The sequence below is a fragment of the Gorilla gorilla genome, chromosome 2 (assembly GCF_029281585.2).
Source record: "Gorilla gorilla gorilla isolate KB3781 chromosome 2, NHGRI_mGorGor1-v2.1_pri, whole genome shotgun sequence".
Classification (NCBI taxonomy): Eukaryota; Metazoa; Chordata; class Mammalia; order Primates; family Hominidae; genus Gorilla; species Gorilla gorilla.
Genome location: NC_086017.1, coordinates 150,785,110 through 150,806,375, shown reverse-complemented (window position 1 = coordinate 150,806,375; position 21,266 = coordinate 150,785,110). Strand labels below are relative to the sequence as shown.

At 39.5% G+C, this 21,266-nt stretch overlaps 1 protein-coding gene across 8 annotated transcripts in view; it reads left to right on the top strand.

Annotated features, from left to right (window-relative positions):
- Positions 1 to 21,266, top strand: part of NMNAT3 (nicotinamide nucleotide adenylyltransferase 3) — a 118,285-nt gene that overhangs the window by 45,192 nt on the left and 51,827 nt on the right. For 5 of the 8 annotated variants that reach the window (XM_019023525.4, XM_055383453.2, XM_055383455.2 and 2 more), the window contains exon 2: positions 5,327 to 5,475. The exons of 1 other annotated variant lie outside the window; for it this stretch is intronic. In XM_019023525.4, the coding sequence (XP_018879070.2) occupies positions 5,367 to 5,475 (109 nt within the window). In that variant the 5' untranslated portion in view covers positions 5,327 to 5,366. The remainder of the gene's footprint in view (positions 1 to 5,326; positions 5,476 to 21,266) is intronic. 2 more of the 8 variants (XM_019023526.4, XM_055383452.2) reach the window with 1 other exon arrangement.

The window sequence follows — 21,266 nt, the reverse complement described above, 5'->3', positions numbered from 1 at the left end:
GGGGACAGTCATTTCCTTGCCTTCTCCAGCAGCTCGAGGCTGTTTGCATTGCTTGGTTCATGGCCCCTTCCTAGCACCTCTCTCTTCTCTGACGACTGCTTCTTTCACACATCTTTCTCTGTTTAGCCCCGCTGCTGCCCTCTTTATGGGGGCCTTCATAATAAAACTGAGTAATCCAGGCTACCCTCCTCATTTCAAGATTCTTTATGTAATCACATCTGTAAAGTCCCTTTTGCCATGTAACATAACATATTCACAGGTTCCAAGGATTAGGACACGGTCATTTTCAGGAGCCAATTATTCAGCCTCTCGCAGTGAGGTGTTAAGCCCTGAGCCCTTACCCTGGGGGTTATTGCCTGTTGAATTGTCCCTCCCGTCGATGACTGGAAGCTCTTTGAGGGTGAGGGCTGCATCTGCATTGCCTCCTATTGCATCCTAATGTCCAGTAGAGGGCCTGGCAACTAGTAGATGCTTAATAAGTAGTTGTCCACTGAGTAGATGGCAGTCAGGGCAGTGCCAGAGACCGGGCTGTTGTAGAGAAACTGGACGGACTCTGAAAACCAGTGCAGTGAGCAATGTCTAGGCAGTAAAATCTGGAAGGAATTGTCTGGACTGTCTTGGCAAATGGACAGCCATCAACCTCCAGTTCTGTAGGGCAGAGGGATGACCTTGGTGTCAATGTGCAGGAGGCCAGCATATCCCTGTTGACAGGATCATGGTGGTAAAGAGGGCCCAACAGGCAAGGATGTCTTTTTTAAATTTCAGATTGAGTCGGGTGAAGTGGGGCTTTGGGGAGGGATCTTATGTGCCTTCAGGGAGCCAGAAAGTTCACTTTATATCTCTGGAAGGCTCATTCTATTGACTGGGACAGAACCAAAGAGAGGAGGTAGACATCTGACAAAAATACTTGGTCAGGGATAGACACTGACTCTGTTGTTCTTTCCACACACATTTCCTGAGTACCTATTGGTGCCAGGCACAGTGCTAGGAGTTGAAAGGACCAAGATGAATTTAAAAACCACTCTCTAATCACTTGAGCCCAGGAGTCTGAGGCTGCAGTGAGCTATGATTATGCCACTGCACTCCAAACTGGACAACAAAGTGGGACCCTGTCTCTTAAAAAAACAAATAAAAAATAAAAATAAAAAACCTCTAAGATATTATCTTCCACTTGGAGAAGAGCAACATGCATTAAAAAAATGACAGTTCTCTGGTGAAGAAACAAAAAGGTGATAAAATGTATAACAAGTACAGAGTTAGCATGGTGGTGGGGGCAGTAGGGGGGAGGTAAATATTCCAGGGAGAAAACCTTGAAGGCAGATCATCAGGATGGCGTTTCAGGTGGTCATGACTGCTTTTGCAGAAGCAGCATGTTGTGCTTGAGGAGTGGGATGAAATGCTGTTTAGATGACTATGGAGTGGGAGGCAGTAAGCTGGGGAGGGGGCGGGAGCCAAAGGTAGAACCTGTTTGCCTTGTCTCCAGTTTAATGATAAATTCCAACAAGCCTGTACACCACATTCTCAACTTGTTAAATCCTTCAGCTGCAATTATCACTCTCTGGCCTCCATTAAATGCTTATTGATGAGAAGCCTTTCCCAATAGCAAAAGTTTCCCTCACTTGCTCCGTCTCACTAGATATTATTAGATGATAAGGGCAGATGGGACACTTTTATAGCATGCATCTTGCCTTGTGTCTGATGAGATTTGCACTCAAATCAGAGCCAGTTTATTGTCCTGGTGGATCCCTGGAGTGATTCCATTTTAGCCCTATCACTGTATTTCCCTGGGTTTGGCTTGGGAGGGTACTTAGTTGAAGCAAATTTGAGTGTACACATGGTACAGGTGCACTGACCCTGTTACTGATCCTGGGAATGTGCACTCCTGTGTCCTTCAGCCTGCAATATGGCCCAGACATAGCACAGTCACCACTAGAACAGTGTGGCTCAGTATGCCCACAGCAAAAAAAGAAAGAGAGGCACTTATTAAAGGTCATTTATTCTCCTTCTCAGCATCACACTTCATTGCTGTTGATGCCACCATTCAAACAAGTTGTTCTAATTTATAGTTTCTGGAACTTTTGGAAAAATGGATGAGAGCCCCAGGTTACCTGAGATGCTACAGTTACATATTTTAATGGTTCTAACAATGTATATTTTGTCAAAATGAAACAGGATTTTGAAAGACTTCATAACAGTTGTAAAAAAACAGCCACCTTTTCAGATACAGTCGTCACGAGGCTGCTCTTGTGAATAGCTTGGCACACTTTGCAAATATCTCATTAAACAATCCAGCCTCCCTGGGAAAAAACTAGCAGCAGCTTGTTGACTGCTTTCTTCCCACACAGTTGGGGGTATTCCTGCTGCCTCAAAGGAAGTATGGAGAGACCACGGCCCGCCTAGGCTGAGAGCTTTTCATCTTCACACTGTAGCTCAGAGTACATGCCCTCCAGCCTGCCAGTGCCCTGTTTCAGTCTTCACTGATCCCTACTCTGGGCCAGGCTCTGTGCTTCGAGCTGAAATCCCAAGAAGGAGAAAACACCACTTCCCTTCCTAAAGGGTTTACTGTCCAGTGGATAGGAAAGACACATAAGCAGGCTTTTTCAATAAAATGTCGCATGTGGTTTATTAAAGGTAAGTCAGAGATGAGTTAACCTAAGCTAGATGTCAAAGAAGCCATCTCAGCAGCCTTCCACCCTCCCAACTCCCAGACACTTGTATCCCCAACTCTGTGGCAGCCACAGTGAATTAGTTAATCCAGTTTCCAATCCCCTTTCCCTTACTGTTCTCACTGGAGAGGCTGTCAAGCTAAATAGATGCCTTTTCTGGCCTCTGTTGTAGCTACAGTGGCCATGTAACCTAGTTCTGGCCAATGAGACAGAAGCAAAATCTACAGGAGGTTCTAAAAAAGCTCTTGTGTTCTTGATTAAGAGGAATAGCCAATCTAGTACAGCTTCTTGCTCCTCCTTCTTAACTTTATTGAGGTTATGATGTGACCATGAGACAGAAACTGAAAGAATTGTAGGTCATTGTTGAGCCCATGATTTCATGTCATTAGGTGCCTACTTCCAGACTTTTTGTCATGTTAGAAACAAATGAACCTCTCTTTGTTTAGATCACTGAGGTTAGGCTTCTGGTATTTGCAGCTAATATATAGGTACTGATATAGGTACCTAGCAGGTAATTGAAAAATAGTGATTGAAGTAATAAATAATGTGATCATATGAATTGGATCTTAACATATTGGGATGTGCCGGGGGGTTTTCTGGTTGGAGGAAACCAAAATAGCCTGTACAGAAGGTTGAAGCAGGAAGCCATGAAGATCTCACAAAGAAGTCCTAATAGGTAGTTCATTGTTGCTAGAATATAAAGTAGGAAACTGGATGAAAGCCTGGAGAAGGAGATAACATGGGCCAAGTTGAAACAGTTTCCTTTGATACAAGCAGGGTCCCAGGTTCCTGTGACTGAGCACTCTACATGTTGCCCCCAGAACTGCAGGATTACAGCTAAGACCATCACAGCAAGATGAATAATAAAGGCAGTAAATGCATTCCTCCCATTGGTTTCTGTATTATCTATTACTGCATAACCAATTACATCAAAATGTAGCAGCTTAAGATAACACATTTATTTATTATTTTTATTTATTATCTCACAGTTTCTGTGGGTCGTGAATTCAGACATAATTTAACTTATAAAGCCTATCTTATAAAGCTTCAGTCAGTGTTCACAGGGCTGCAATCACATCTGAAAACTTGACTGGGGAAAGATCACACCCACACTCATGCACATAGTTTTTGGCAGATCCAGTTCCTCACTGGCTGTTGGCCACCAGAGGTCTCTCTCACTCCCTGGGCCCATGGGCATCTCCACGGGGCAGCTCACAACCTGCCTGCTGGCTGCATCAGGGTGAGCAAGTGAGAAAGCAAAAGAGGTGAGCAAGAGGGAAGCCAGGGGCCTTTGGTAACCTTATCTCAGAAGTGGTAACCACTACTACTGTATTCTGTTTGTTGTAAGCAAGTTTCAGCCTATACTTAAGGGATGAGATTACCAGTGAATACTAGAAGGATCATTGGGAGCCATCTTAAACACTGCCTACCACAGACACACCGCCATCTCCTTTCTCCTCCTGCTCCATTAGGGTCAGCAGTAGCAGCACCTTTCTCACCATTGTCATCATCATCACCACAGCCACAGTGATTATTTATTAAATGCTTCTTACGTATCAGGCACTTTCCATGTGTAACTATCCTCACTATAACCTTGTAAGAGTAAGTAACGTTATCCCCATCTTGCAGGTTAGAAACCTGAGGCTCAGAGAGGGTCTGTGATTTGCCCTAGGCCTCACAGGCAGTGAGAGGTAGAACTAGGGGTCAACCAAGTCCCACCTCGAGGAGGCAGCATCTCAGAGGCAAGAGAGCCGTGTCTGCCAGCCTGACCTGGAGCCTGGGCTGTTTCCTTCTCACCTTTAACCTCAACAGGGTGAGACCAGAGGGTGGGCTGCACCCTCTCAAAATGCTTGGGCCCCAGATAAAGGACAATAGGTGAGATCAGAATACAGTCTGCACATTAGATAATAGTCCAGTAACAATGTTGGTTTCCTGATTTTAATCATCGTTCTGCAGTTATGTAACAAAGTGTCTTCATTCTGAGAAAACACATACTGAAGTATTTAGAAGTAAAGAGATTTTATGTCTATGACTTACTCTCAAACATTTCAGAAAAAATATTTATAAACAGGTATGTATGTGTGTGGAAAGAGAGTGATAAAGCAAGTGTGGTAAAATGTTAACACTGGGGAATCTGGATAAAGAGTATAAAACATTTTGTATAAATTTTGTAACTTTTTTTCAATAAGTCTGAAATTGTTTCAAAATAAAAAGTGTTTTAAAAGTGCTAATCTACTCTAGGACCTTGTGAGATCTATTAGGACTACCAGAGATGACACTACGGGGGTCTTCTAGCCCTCCTTCTGACCCCATGGTGATCTGTCAGAGCTCAAGGAGGATATAGAGGTTCAGAATAGAACATGGGTTCTGGGATCAGGCTGCCTGGGTTCCAGTCCTGGCCCAGTAGCTTCTAAGGTCCCTGAGCTGTATGAGTAACCACTCAGGGTTGTTAAAAAGGACTTGGCAAGAGAAGGATACACCTTGGCATAGCACTTGGCATACTTCATGGCCCATGGCCAACCCTCCTTAAATGTTGTTTTAATGGCCTCCTCAGTCATCTTACAAGTGAGAAGTAATGGTCTGTGTGTGGTTTAGAGAGACTGATCTGGATAATTGTCTCAGTGCTAACTCCCTGACATGAGCTTTTGTCCCCATAAAAGCAGGGTGGCCACTGCAACAGGTGTGGATGTGCCTGACAAGATGAAGTGCCGAATACCTGTGGTGCTCCTGGCCTGTGGCTCCTTTAACCCCATCACCAACATGCACCTGCGCATGTTTGAGGTGGCCAGAGATCACCTACACCAAACAGGTCAGTCAGGGGGCCCTGAGTCCAACAGAAGAACTGGTGGGTTAGGCTTCATGGGGCTTTTCTGGCTGCTGGCATCACTATTATTAAAACAGCTCAGTTTATTTATTCACAGCATAACTAGTGGCATATTTTTTTCATCATATTCAAAGGGTTGATGCTTATAGTCTTGTGACATATGGACAAGTCATACCCCTTGCCATAGAGCTGAACACATCTCAAGGTCTCCCCTCCCTGCCCACCTCACATTGGCAATGAACGACAACAGGCCCTCTGTAGAACCTGTGCCACAATCAGGGCATCCTTCCTGGTACTCCCAACATCTACCTACACAGCCTGATGAATAGGTAGCATGTGCCTTAGAAAGCTCCTGATACTCTTCAGAGGGTAAGAAAATGCTTGATAATGGGCATTTTGACATTTTCTCATTTTAAAGAATAGATCTTAGATTATTACAAATTAATAATCTTGTATATAGGGCATTTCTAATACAGATGGCATGACTTTGACAGGAATATTTAATCAGCTGGAAATATATAATCTGAGGATATTTCACCTGCTTGACTTTCTATTTCATTATTAAAGGAGTAAAGTGACATTTGTAATCTGCATGATTGTTTCTAAAGAATATAAATAATGTATCTGTTGCTATCAAGTATATATGAAATTATTTACTTGTATATTTATGAATGTATTATGTATTCATATATGTATTTTGTGTTTCTATATTGTTTGTAAAAAGTTTGCCTTTAAGGACATTGTTTTTATACCAGAATCCATCCCTATTTACTTTTAACATAGCAAAAAGTATTTGAGTAACATGGAAATTATTTCTTCAAAGAAATAATGCACAAGTATTGTTCATTTTAAAGGAAATGTCTTTATTTTAGAAACATATTTTTATTGAAAAAGTAAAAGTGATATCCTATTACTACCAGTAGGACTGTACTGGTAGTAATAGGATAAATTTTGAGGACAATTTGGTGTTCTGTGACAAAAGGTTTAAAGTCTCTACCCATACTCAGAACAAAGAGAAAAATGAACCAATGGAAACCAAACCAGATTTGATGCAGATATTAGAATTAGCAGACAAAGACTTGAAAACAATTATTATAATTATGTGCTATATGTTCAAGTTAAGTAGAGATATGGAAAATATAAAAGGACCCAAATCAGACATCTAGAATTAAATACTACAACCTGTTAGATGAAAAATACACTATAAAGAATAAAAAACAGATTAGACATTACAGAAGAAAAGATTAGTGAACTTGAAGATGTAATAATAGGAACTACCTAAAAATACAGGAAGAAACAATTTTAAAAAAGAAAGAATAACAATGAGGTACGGGAAAACTTGAAGCAGCTTAATATACTTGGAATTGGAATCCCAGAAAGGGAAAACAAAGGAAGAACTAGAAAAAATATTTGAAGAAATAATAACTGAAATTTCTCCAAATTTGATGAAAACCCACAGATCCAACTATCTGAACAAACTCCAAACACAAGAAACGTTAAGAAAACAACACTGAAAAATATAATAATCAAATCTCTCAAAACCAGTAATAGTCAAAAGCAACGACAGAACAAAAATAAAGATGACAGCAGACATCTTTACCAAAAGAGAATTTACTGAATTTACCAAAGGAGAATTTAGTGTAATAGCATTGTTAGAGAACTGAAAGAAAATACTGTCGACCTAGAATTCTATATCCATTCCATATCTGGCAAAAATATCTTTCAAAAACAAAAGCAAAGTAAAGGCATTTTCAGATATTCAAAAGCTGAAAGAACTCGCCACCAGCAAACCTGCACTACAAAAAATGCTAAATTCTTCAGGCAGAAGGAAAATAATACCAAACAGAAGCATGGACCAACACAGGAATACAGAGCACTGGAAATGGTAACCACATAGGGCAATTATATAAGATTTCTTATTGATTTTCTTTAAAAGGTAATTAACAGTTTAAATAAAAATAACAATACATTGTGGGATTTATAACCTATGTAGAAGTAAAATATATGATAACACTAGAATAAAGCTGAGGGGGTAAAAGGGAAGTATACATAAAGTGGTATAACATCACTTAAAGATAGACTGTAAGAAGTTAAAGGTATGTTTTAAACTCTAATGCAACTGCTAAAATGAAGCAGTTATAGTTAATAAGCATACAGAGGAAGTAAAATAGAATTGGAATATACTCAGTTAATTCAAAAGAAGAAAAAGAAGAAACAGGGAACAAAAAACAGATGAGACAAATAGAAAACAACATAAGAGATTTAAACCTAACTATATCAATAATCACATTAAATATAAGTAGCCTAACAACTTCTGCAAAGAGATAGACTGCCAGATTCAATAAAATAAGCAAGACCCAACTATAAATAAGAAGCATACTTTAAACATAGTAACCCAAATAGGTTAAAAGTAACAGAACAGAAAACTGTCCTATGCTAACACTAATTAAAAGAAAGCTGGAGTGGCTATAGTAATACAGAGAAAGTAGATTTCAGAGGAATGAATATTACGCGGGATAAATAAGGTCATTTCATAATCACAAAGGGGTTAATTCTTTAAGCAGAAGTAATACGCTTTTTGCACTTAGTAATATAACTTCAAAATACACAAGAAGCAAAAACTTATAGAATTGCAGGGAGAAATAGACAAACCCACATTTAGAGTCAGCTATTTTAATGCTCTTCTCAGTAATTAATAGAATAAGCACACAGAAAATTAATAGAAGACTTGAACAACACTATTAAACAATTCGACCTAATTGACATTTATAGACCACTGCATCCTACATCACAGAATACACATCCTTCCCAAGGGCACACAGAACATTTACCAAAATAAGCCATATTCTGAACCATAAAAGAAGTCTCCGCATGGTGCGGTGGCTCATGCCTGTAATCCCAACACTTTGGGAGGCCAAGGTGGGTGGATCACCTGAGGTCAGGAGTTTGAGACCAGCCTGGCCAACATGGTGAAACCCCGTCTCTACTAAGAATACAAAAATCAGCCAGGTGTGGTGGCACACACCTGTAATCCCAGCTACTCAGAAGGCTGAGGCAGTATAATCGGCTTGAATCCGAGAGGCAGAGGTTGCAGTGAGCCGAGATCGTGCCACTGCACTCCAGCCTGGGGAGTGCAGCGAGACTCTGTCTCAAAAAAAAAAAAAAAAAAGTCTCAATAAATGTAAAAGAACTGAAGTAATACAAAGTGTATTCTCTGACCACAGTGGAATTACATTAGAAATCAATAACAGAAAGATCTCCGGAAGATCCCCAAATATGGAAATAAAATAACATACTTCGAAAAACTCATGGGTCACAGAAGAAATCAAAATGGAAATTAGAAAACATTTTGAACTCAATGAAAGTGAAAACAATATATAAAAAATTTAGGATGCCACTGAAATAGTACTTAAGAAGAGTTTTATAGCATGAAATATTATATTAGAAAAAAAGGTCTCAAATCAATGATTTCAACTTCCACTTTAATAAACAAATGAACAGATGAAAAACAAAATAAGCAGAAGAAAACAAATAGAATAATTTGCCACACTATGACATTTTAGCAAATAACAGACCATATGTACGACAGTGGTCTGATAAGATTGTAATGGAGTTGAAAAATTCCTATTGACCAGTGACGTTATAGCATCGTGGCTCAAGGCATTACTTGTGTTTGTGATGACGCTGGTGTAAACAAACCTACTGCATGACTAATCATATAGAAGTCTAAAAAGTCTAGCATAGGCCGGGCACGGTGGTTCACACCTGTCCAGCACTTTGGGAGGCCAATGCAGGCGGATCAGGAGGTCAAGAGTTCAAGACCAGCCTGGCCAAGATGGTGAAATCCCATCTCTACTAAAAATACAAAAATTAGCCAGGCCTAGTGGCACACACCTGTAATCCCAGCTACTTGGGAGGCTCAGGCAGGGAATTGCTTGAACCTGGGAGGCGGAGGTTGCAGTGAGCTGAGATCGAGCTACTGCACTCCAGCCTGGGCGACACAGTGAGACTCTGTCTCAATCAATCAATCAATCGATCAATTAAGTCTAGCATATACAATTATATACAGTACATAATAATTGATAATGGTAATAAATGACTAAGTTACTGATTTATGTATTTACTATACTATACTTTTATCCTTATTTTAGAGTCTATTTCTTCTGTTTATTTAAAAAAAAAAGTTAACTGTAAAAGACCCTCAGGCAGCTCCTTCAGAAAGAACTCCAGAAGAAGGCATTGTTATCATAGATGACAGCTCCATGCATGCTTCTGCCCCTGCAGACCTTCTAGTGGGACAAGATGTGGAAGTAGAAGATGGTGATATTCATGATCCTGATCATGTGTAGGCCTTGGCTAATCTGTGTGTTTGTATCTTAATTTCTAACAAAATTTACAAAGTAAACATTTAAAAATAAAACTTACAGGATAAGGATATGAAGAAAAATATTTTTATACATCTGTACAATGTTTGTGTTTTAAGCTAAGTATAATTACAAAAGAATCCAAAAGTTTAAAAAGTTGTCAAGTTTATAAAGTAAGAAAGTTATAGTAAGCTAAAGTTAATTTATTATTGAAGAAAGAAAAATATTTTTAAAAATTTAGCGTAGTTTAAATAAACAGTGTTTATAAAGTCTATAGGAGTCTACAGTAATATTGTAGTCCTTCACATTTACTCACGCCTTGATTCACCCAGAGCAACTTCCAGGCCTGCAGGCTCCATTCATGGTAAGTGCCCTATAAAAGTATACTGTTTTTATATATATATATATATAATATATATAAAATATATTATATATATTATATATAAAATATATATAATATATATAAAATGTATATATGATATATATTATATATATTATATCATATATACATTTTATATATAATATATCTCATATATATCATATATATCATATATATATGATATATATACACACACACTTTTTATTTGAGACAGAGTCTCGCTCTGTCACCCAGGCTGGAGTGCAGTGCCATGATCTCAACTCACAGCAACCTCCACCTCCCATGTTCAAGCGATTCTCCTGTCTCAGTCTCCGGAGTAGCTGAGACTACAGGCATGCATCACCATGCCTGGCTGATTTTTTTGTATTTTTAGTAAAGATGGGGTTTCATCGTATTGTCAGGCTGGTCTTGAACTCCTGACCTTGTGGTCAGCCTGCCTCGGCCTCCCAAAGTGCTGGGATTAAAGGTGTGAGCCACCGTGCCTGGCGTGTTTATCTTTTATACCATGTTTTTTACTGTACCTTTTCTGTGTTTAGATATGTTTAGAACACTTCCCAAAAAAAATGTACAATCGGCCATGAGGTATATGAAAAACTGCTAAACATTACTAATCATCAGAGAAATGCAAATCAAAACCAACAAGAAATATCATCTTACCTGGTCAGAATGGCTATTATTAAAATAACAAAAAATAGCCAATGTTGGTGATGGTGCAGAGAAAAGGGAACTCTTGTAAACTATTGGTGAGAATGTAAACTAGAACAGCCATTATAAAAAACAGTATGGAAATATCTCAAAAAACTAAAAATATAATTACTATTTGATTCAGCAATCCCACTACAAGGTATCTACCCAAAGGAAAAGAAATCAATATATAAAAGGGATACCAGTACTCACATGTTTATTGCAGCACTATTCACAATAGCAAAGATATGGAATCAACCTAAGTGTCCATCAATGGATGAAGAGATAATGAAAATGTGGTATATATACATAATGGAATACTATTCTGCCACAAAAAAGAATGAAATCATGTCATTTACAGCAACATGGATGGAACTGGAGATCATTATCTTAAGTGAAATAAGCCAGACACAAAAAGATGAATCTCACTTATATGTGGAAGCTAAAAAATTTGAACACATGGAGGTGGAGAGTGGAAAGATAGTTAACAGAGACTGGGAAGGGTGAGTTAGGGAGGAAGCGGAAGGATGAAGAGAACTAGGTTAAAAGGTACAAACATGCAGTAAGACAGAAGGAAAAAATTCTGGCCAGGCATGGTGACTCATGCCTGTAATCCCAGCACTTTGGGAGGCCAAGGTGGGTGGATCACTTGAGGCCAGGAGTTGAAGACCAACCTGGCCAACATGGCAAAACCCTGTCTCTACTAAAAATACAAAAATTAGCTGGACATGGTGGTACACACCTGTAATCACAGCTACTCGGGAGGCAGAGGCATGAGAATCAGTTGAACCTGGGTGGCTTGCAGTGAGCCGAGATCATGTCACTGCACTTCAGTCCAGGCAACAGAGCAAAGCCCTGTCTCGACAAACAAAATAAAACAAAATAATAACCCAGCGAAAAACTGGGCCAAATATTTGAACAGACACTTCACCAAAGAAGACATATGGATGAAATATTAGTATATGGAAAGATGCTCAATAGCATTAGGGAAATGCAGATGAAGATCACGGTGAGATACCACTGCACCCCTATTGGAATGACTAAAATTAAAAATTGATTATACCAAGTATGGCTAAGGACCTGAAGCAATTGGAATTTTCATACACTGTTGGTGGGGACGTAAATAGTGGAATGGCTGTGGAAAATAACTTCGCAGTTTCTTAAAAGTTAAATATGGCCAATTGCATGGCTCATGCCTGTAATCTCAACACTTTGGGAGTCTGAGGTGAGAGGATGGCTTTGAGCCCAACCTGGGTGACATAGCAAGATCCTATCTCTACAAAAATTGGAAAAAAAAAATAGCCAAGCATTGCAGTACATGCCTGTGGTCCTAGCTACTCAGGATGCTGAGGCAAGAGGATTACATGAGTCTAAGAGTTCAAAACGATAGTGAGCTATGATTGCACCACTGCACAATGTCATAGATGACAGCTCCATGCGTATTTCTGCCCCTACAGACCTTCTAGTGGGACAAGATGTGGAGGTATAAGACGGTGATATCAGGACAACAGAGTGACATCCTGTCTCAAAAAAAAAAAAAGTTAAATGTGTGTTTACTATATTACTGTATGATTCAGCCATTCTATTTCTATTTACACAAGAGAAATGAAAGCAAATGCAAATACTTGTGCATGAATGTTCAGAGCAGCTTTAATTATAGTAGCCTCAAACTGGAAATAAGCCAAATATCCATCAACATGTGAATAGTTAAACAGATTGTGGCTTATGCATACAACAGAATAGTATTCAGCAATAAAAAGGAATGAACCAGCAGTAGACGTGAATTTTGAAATAATTATGCTAAGTGAAAAAAGTCAGACCAAAAAGAGTATATAGTATATGAATTCTGTTTACATAAAATTCTAGAAAATATAAATTAATCTACAGTAAGTGCAAAAAGAGAAGATAATGGTTATGTTCATTATCTTACTTGTGGTGTGTGTTTCAGGGGCATATACGTATGTCAAAACCTATCAAATATACCCTTTAAAGATATGCACTTTATTGTGTGTCAGTTATACCTCAGTGAAAAAGATCAAACTTTTTTTTAAAAAAAGACTCCACAAGGTTGCTTCAGTTATACATAAGATACAATACATTCTTTAGGGCAAAAGACACAACAAATAAATAGTAAGAGAAATTGGAAACTATAAAATTCCACAGAGATTTAGAAGATGTATAAACTAAATACCATATATGGACCTTATCTGAATCCTGATTCAGACAAATCAAATATCAAATGATATTCATGAGGGAGTTGGAGAAATTTGAAGACTGGCTGGATATTAGATGGTATTTAAAAATTATTGTTTAAATGTTTTCAGGCCAATAATGGTATTGCTGCTGTGTTAAAATAAAATGTGTCCTTATCTCTTAGGAAAAAATTTTGTACCCTTAGTCTAGCAGGGGGAGAAAGGATGTATTCCCTGTATAGCTGAAAATAGTGAGCAGAATAACGTTAAAGTTATTTTGGGGGTATATAACTTCCTCTTGGCTTGATAAAACATAGGCTTGACTGTTAGCCACTGAGTGCCTTTTCCTGCCGACCTTCACTCGTCAGAAAGGCCCCTGGCATCTTGGGTGTTGTCTTTGTTGTGAGATTTACCAGGGGGCAGGGCTTGTACTCTACTTTGTAGAATGTGCTGCTTCTCAGACAGGTCTACCTACACACTGTATTAAGACACTTGATGGACTTGCAGGCTCTCCTTTAGCCTCAGGAGAAGCTTCGGCATGGCCCAGTGAGGTTTCAGAGAGTACTCCTGGTCCCCAAAGGCCATGATAACCACAGCGTACATAGATAATTGATCACACTGGATACATTATATGTTTATATTATATATAATTTCTGTCATTTGGGATATTAGTAGGTAGAGGGGTTTTGGTCACATATGACCTCAATCACCCTCTTGCCTTTATTTTCAGTCCTCCCTCCCTGGAAAGTACTTGGTCATTTTTGAGAGTTCAGAATGGACTCTTCTATCTATGTTAGTGTTGTACATTGGGTTGCCACCTTTCAACATTCCACAGATATTTACTGCATCTTCCAAGCACTATTGCTGAAAATAGAGTTGGTTAAATTGCATCCCCTACCCAAAAGGATTACACAGCATAGGTGGTGAGAGACCTACCACATGGCAGCAGGTGATTGTGGCGCTAGGTGCAAAGGAAGGGCATCTTCCACCTGGAGTTAGGGAAAATTCCCTGGAGGAGGTTTAGCCAGGCATGGTTTAGGCAGCATATATGCACAGAAAGCAGCATGGGTAAAACCCGGCAGTGGAGGAGAATCACATTCCAGTGCACAGGAGAAACATAAGGCTGACAAGATGGGGAGGACTCAGGCATAGAGATGAGGCTGATAAAGAAGAGTGGACCCACTTGCCACCATGAGAGTATGTGGAGTGAATTTTCCTTCTCTGCACAGCCAGGCATCACCCACTGCTACCCACAGCCAGCTGATCTGTGCACCGAGCCATAACCCGAACCATCTTCTTTCCAAGGACGGATAATTTAAACAGTGCCTTTATTCTCCATCTGAATCAACTCATGATTAAGGCTGAATGAAAATTTGGTCCCAAGCTTTCTTTTTTCATTAAGAAAAGTAAATCTTTCTTCCGTGGGTGTATTTTCACTAAAACAATTCACAATTTTCATTCAATATTACTTGCATATAAATCAAATTAAGCTGAAACAGTTTGTTTAGTAACTTTAAATAGAAATTAATAGTGTCTTCCTGGTTTGCTGCAGTAGCACTAACTACTTTTTGGCCTTGCACTCTTTCCCCTTTCACAAGCATTCCTTCTTCAAACTACAATTGTCCTTCCTTTGTTGATTTCTTCCTTTTTCTCCTGAAATAACAACATAACCTTAAAAGCTGACAGAGACACTATAATATATCAAAACTTTTAACTATCTTTAGTCCTGTGATAACACACCTCTTTATGAGGAAAAAAGTGTGCATTATATAAAAAGGAACTTACGTCTGTAGATTTCATTGTTAATAATACACTGCCAAAGTCATCCGTGCTCAAGAGACAAAATGTTGAACCCAACTGTTTTTTTCACACTCCTTTACTTGAAAGAATGTTTGGGAATTAGATATGGGCTGGTACAATTGTGTGTTATCTGTGGATTTTCTCTACTTTACAGTGTGGTTCTTTAATCATGGGTACATCTTTGCCTTGTGTCACGTGCTATGCAAGTTGTCACAGAGAAGATTCTCAAATGCTTGATGGATGAATTTGTGTAGTGGATGTGGGTGGTTTTAAAAAGTTCATTTGGAATTTTTATTCCTATTTTGCTGATTTTTGACAGAAAATGATTCAGCACAACATATGACTAGTCAGTAGCTTTGGACATACCTAAAGCATTCATTGAATATTTAAGAATTTAAGCCTGCATTTCTCTTAAGATGTTGGATGTATTCCCAGTTGTAAATGCTTGTTTTCCCAACGTGTAAGTAAGTTTCCCAACAAACTTACTAATAGAGATTGAATTACATTTAAATTCTGTTTACTGTTATTGAGACAGTTTGTTACTTCTAATCAATATAACTTAATTATTGGCCTGTATTTCAGCAATAATCCACGTGTGTTTATTTTAAATCGAACTTTGTCAGTTAATACTTATTTAGTTAACAACTATTTAGCACTTGTTTATTTTCTGTATTTAACAAACACTTATGTCATCCTTACTGTTTGCCACATAGTGCTCTAAGTGCATTACATGAACTCATTTAATTTTCATAACAGCCCTACCAGGTGGGTATTGCTATTCTCCCTATTTTACAGATGAGGAAGCTGAGGCTAAGGCTCAGAGAGATTGAATAACTTGCCTGAGATCACACAGCCAGAAAGTACTAGAGCCAGTTTGCCTCAGAGTCCATGCTCATAACCACCATGCCATGCAGCCTCCATTCATTCACCTTATCTCTTATTGCGTGTCCACCTGTGTTGGGTGTTGTACTCGATACAAGGATACATGGGAGCAGAAGTAGCCTCTGTGGTTCTGGAATAGACAAACACTAACTGAATCCCACAGAGACAAAAATTACCAAGGCGACATATGCCACTCAGGGGATGCTCCCAGTGCCATCAGTGTGAACAGTGTGACATTCTAATGCAGACAGAGGGTCCAGAGAAGGTTTTTCTGAGAATGTTAAGGACTGAGCTGGAGGAGAATGATGAGGTACTTCTTAAGTTAAAGGTGAAGTTCGCTGGAGTCAGGGGATTCAGAAAAAGAACATTCTTGGCTTAAGAAAGTTCATATGCAAAGACTCTGTAGTGGAAGAGAATGTGGCCACTGAGGAATGACCAGGAGGCAGGGAGCAAAAGGACATGTTGCAGTAGGTAAAACAAGAGACACAGAAAGAGGCAAACCATGACAGCCTTGCAGGCCATTTGTGAAAAATGTGCTTTTTAATCCTAGAGCCATGAGAAGATGAGAATATATGCATCCACCCTGCAGCACATACGCACACACACACACAGGGAAGAGTGGATGAAGAGAAACCAGTTCAGAGGGAGTTGAAGCAATATTTTTGATGAGAGGGTGACAATGGCAATAAACAGAAGTTGACAGTGAAGGTGTAATTAGAAGGTAAAATTGAACTGGTAATGGATTGAATGTGAGGAAGAGAGAGTCCTGAAGGAGGGCCAGATCTGGGGAATAGACAAGTTTACCTTCACACTTGCTGAGTTTGAGAGACCTATGAGAATACAGGACTGGAGAGAGACATTTATGAGTGACCTGTAGGTGATAAATGAAGGTATCCTTAGGGGTAAATGAGATCACAGAGAGAGTGAGAGAGACCTGTAAGGAGAGACGAGCCCTGAGGAGCCCCAGGCTTTGACAGCCTTACAAAGGAGAATCAGCTTACAAAGAAGTTCAAGAAGACCCAAGAAATAGGAGGAACCAGAGTAGTTTCTGTCACAGAAGACAGAAAAGATGAAGGGTCCCCAGCATTAAGTGTTAAGAATTTAGTATTGGAGTTAGATGAAGACTGAAAAATCACATCTGTGCAGTTCAGCAATGTAGATGTCTGGGAGAATGGCTTTGTTGGTGATATCTGGGAGAATGGCTTTGTTGGTGATATCTAGGAGAATGGCTTTGTTGAAGCAGTGGTATTGACAACTGGATTGGCTATGCATTCAGGAGAGACTAGGAGAAGAGGAGATAGAGGTGGCTAGTAGCAACAGGCCTCTTGTGAATGGCAAGGACCCAGGTAAAGTGAGGTTAAATGTATAAGAACAAGGGGAGATTATTTGTCATAATAACAAGGGGAGACAATTGAGACAAGCAGCCCTGGGGGAGCATACATGCCCTGTCCGGAAGGGAGAGTAGCCACGCCTTCTAATTTCTCACAAGAAGCTAGAGATAGGAATTTTCATGTTTGAAAGATTGTTGATGGCTGCATTGCTTGCAACTGCAAAATATGGAAAACAAAATATTAAACTCTAAACAAATATTCTACTCTAATAAGTAGATTTCTTTTTCCTGATACACAGGGTAGCAATTCTGAAACAACTTTCTGTGTATACTAGCATTGAGCAATAAGTAAATATCTTATAGATAATGGAAGTCACGCATCTCACTGTTGGAGAAAGAAGCTACAAATGTGGACAGAGAGAAGTTACAAATGTCCTGTGATATGGGGTTGGAATTAAAGGTATCAGGGTGAACTCATGAATAGATAAGATAAAAAGGATAGATACAGTGGGTGGGTCGGTGGGTGGGTAGATGGATAAATGGATGGATGGGTGGGTGGACGGATGGATAGATAGATAGATAGATAGATAGATAGATAGATAGATAGATACATAGATACATAGATAGATAGATAGAAAATGTGTGTGGATATTTATATAGATACACATACAACTGTATCTTAGCCCTGTCTGCTGACAGAGCCTAGAAATAGTTATACCCCAGTAGCCATAATATAAACTAGCATCCTAATTTTGGTTTCTAAGTACCATTTTATACTAAAAGAGCTCCTTAGAAAAATGGTTGAATCTGGGGCTGGGGATGGAAAATACAAGATAAACTTGGAACATTTTGTGGTACCAAAAAGTAAGGCAGTGTTCAAAGAATGGCACACGTCAAAGGGACACTACAGCCAATGTAAGGTCTCCCACCAATGAAATCTGAGGACAACTTGAACATAAAAACAAATAATAAGGGATTATAACTCATTTAATACATTTACAGTCTATGAGTCTAAACTGATTTAAAACCAATAAATATATTGGTTAATTAAATGAACAAACAAATGCAAAAAAGGGGAAGGCTCTTTCTTACAGTAGAATGCCAATGCAGGAGGAATAGTGTAATCAGAAAACCACCATTTAGCAACCATCCAAATAATTGATTTATGCAAGAGTCACTAATGAATCTTAATACTAGCAGGTTGAAATAACAAGATATGTACACGGTCACAAAGTAACTCCTGACAATAGACTGATTAATTCCACAGGAAAAAATATCTTTACAGCTAAGAAATGTAGCAGATACAATCTTAACCAAGCGATCAAAGCTAACACCACCAGTATGGGACATAATGACCTCATGTATGTTTTGATATGATGCACTGAGGAGGGTCCACCCCCACTTCTGTGCTGGTTCTGCCAGAAGGGCGTACCCTGTACCTCCTCCTGAGGAAACATCAGACAAGCCTAAAGTGAGGGACATTCTGCAAAATAATTGGCCTATACAAAATGTCAGTGTCATGAAAGACAAACTAAAGAGCTATTCCAGAAGAAAGAAAGCTAAAGAGAACCCAGGTCTGTGGGCCCAAGGCCAGTGTCTCTCTCACTGCCTTGTGCTCAGAGAGGCAACAGTAGGTTTCTATGAGGCCTCCTCAATGGGCAAGTCCCAAACACAGATTTGGTGAGAGCAGAGAGTCTGCTAGACTAGCAGAAACTAGGGAAGTAGTCAGGGTTTGATCGTGGAGTCTGAAATGCCTGATAAGGAATGGGGACTTTAGGTGAAAGGGACCCATTGAAAGTCTTTTTTTTTTTTTTTAGTAAAATATCATAAATTTATACATACACATCTAAAGGCAAATTGATATTTTAAATTTCATCAGTCTTTACAGTTGCTATTCTAGCATCTCTTTTTATTATTATTTAAGATTTAGGGTACATGTGCACAACCTGCAGGTTAGTTACATATGTATACATTTGCCATGTTGGTGTGCTACATCCATTAACTCATCATTTACATTAGGTATATCTCCTAATGCTATCCCTCCCCCTTTCCCCCACCCCACAACAGGCCCCGGTGTGTGATGTTCCCCTTCCTGTGTCCATGTGTTCTCATTGTTCAATTCTCACCTATGAGTGAGAACATGCGGGTGTTTGGTTTTTTTGTCCTTGTGATACTTTGCTGAGAATGATGGTTTCCAGCTTCATCCATGTCCCTACAAAGGACATGAACTCATCATTTTTTATGGCTGCATAGTATTCCATGGTGTATATGTGCCACATTTTCTTAATCTAGTCTATCATTGTTGGACATTTGGGTTGGTTCCAAGTCTTTGCTACTGTGAATAGTGCCGCAATAAACATACGTGTGCATGTGTCTTTATAGCAGCATGATTTATAATCCTTTGGGTATATACCCAGTAATGGGATGGCTGGGTCAAATGGTATTTCTAGTTCTAGATCCCTGAGGAATCACCACACTGACTTCCACAATGGTTGAACTAGTTTACAGTCCCACCAACAGTGTAAAAGTGTACGTATTTCTCCACATCCTCTCCAGCACCTGTTGTTCCCTGACTTTTTAATGATTGCCATTCTAACTGGTGTGAGATGGTATCTCATTGTGGTTTTGATTTGCATTTCTCTGATGGCCAGTGATGATGAGCATTTTTTCATGTGTCTTTTGGCTGCATAAATATCTTCTTTTGAGAAGTGTCTGTTCATATCCTTCGCCCACTTTGTGATGGGGTTGTTTGATTTTTTCTTGTAAATTTGTTTGAGTTCATTGTAGATTCCGGATATTAGCCCTTTGTCAGATGAGTAGATTGCAAAAATTTTCTCCCATTCTGTAGGTTGCCCGTTCACTCTGATGGTAGTTTCTTTTGCTGTGCAGAAGCTCTTTAGTTTAATTAGATCCCATTTGTCAATTTTGGCTTTTGTTGCCATTGCTTTTGGCGTTTTAGACATGAAGTCCTTGCCCATGCCTATGTCCTGCATGGTATTGCCTAGGTTTTCTTCTAGGGTTTTTATGGTTTTAGATCTAACATTTAGGTCTTTAATCCATCTTGAATTGATATTTGTATAAGGTGTAAGGAAGAGATCCAGTTTCAGCTTTCTACATATGGCAAGCCAGTTTTCCCAGCACCATTTATTAAATAGGGAATCCTTTCCCCATTTCTTGTTTTTGTCAGGTTTGTCAAAGATCAGATAGTTGTAGATATGTGGCATTATTTCTGAGGGCTCTGTTCTGTTCCATTGCTCTATATCTCTGTTTTGGTACCAGTACCATGCTGTTTTGGAAAGTCTTTAACCAACTCGCTCACCATGTGCTTACTAGGCCATGGGAGGAGCCTTAGCAAGGAATCTTCAGACACCCTGTGGAAAAGCAACTGCTAGAATCTCTCAGCAACCTGATTCTCAGCCCAGATCCTCATCCAGTGATAGGACTTGCTGACTCTGAGCATTCGGGCCCACTTCACCAGAAGAGGGATGCATGCATTTGGACTACCTGCCTGCAACCTGGTCCAAATGCATACTGGAATGCATGCAGAATACAGGGAGAATACAACTCCATTTGCCTGCAGCCTGGTCCAGCATACATTTCCCACCTCATTGCCAAGGTGATCTTGTGACACCTTGTCAAATGCCTGGATAAGGTTCTGTATTCATGGCTGTTGCTTGCCTGCTCATCTGGAAACTCTACCGAGTAGGAAAATGACTTATTCTGAGTGAACTCTTGCTAGCCATGAGCAGTCCTCACTTTTTCGAAGCAATCAGAAACTATCAGTTTTAGACTTGGTTCCCTGATTTTGCTCTAGTTCACGTTCAGAGTCCCAAACTATGGTCTCCAGAATGTATCCTCTATGCTTTTTTTTTTTTTTTTTTTTTTTGAGACGGAGTTTTGACCTTGTTGCCCAAGCTGGAGTGCAATGGCACAGTCTCGGCTCACCGCAACCTCTGCCTTCCGGATTCAAGCAATCCTCCTGCCTCAGCCTCCCAAGTAGATGGGATTACAGGCATGCGCCACCACGCCTGGCTAATTTTGTATTTTTAGTAGAGACAGGGTTTCTGCATGTTGGTCAGGCTGGTCTCGAACTCCCGACCTCAGGTGATCCACCCACCTCAGCCCCACAAAGTGCTGGGATTACA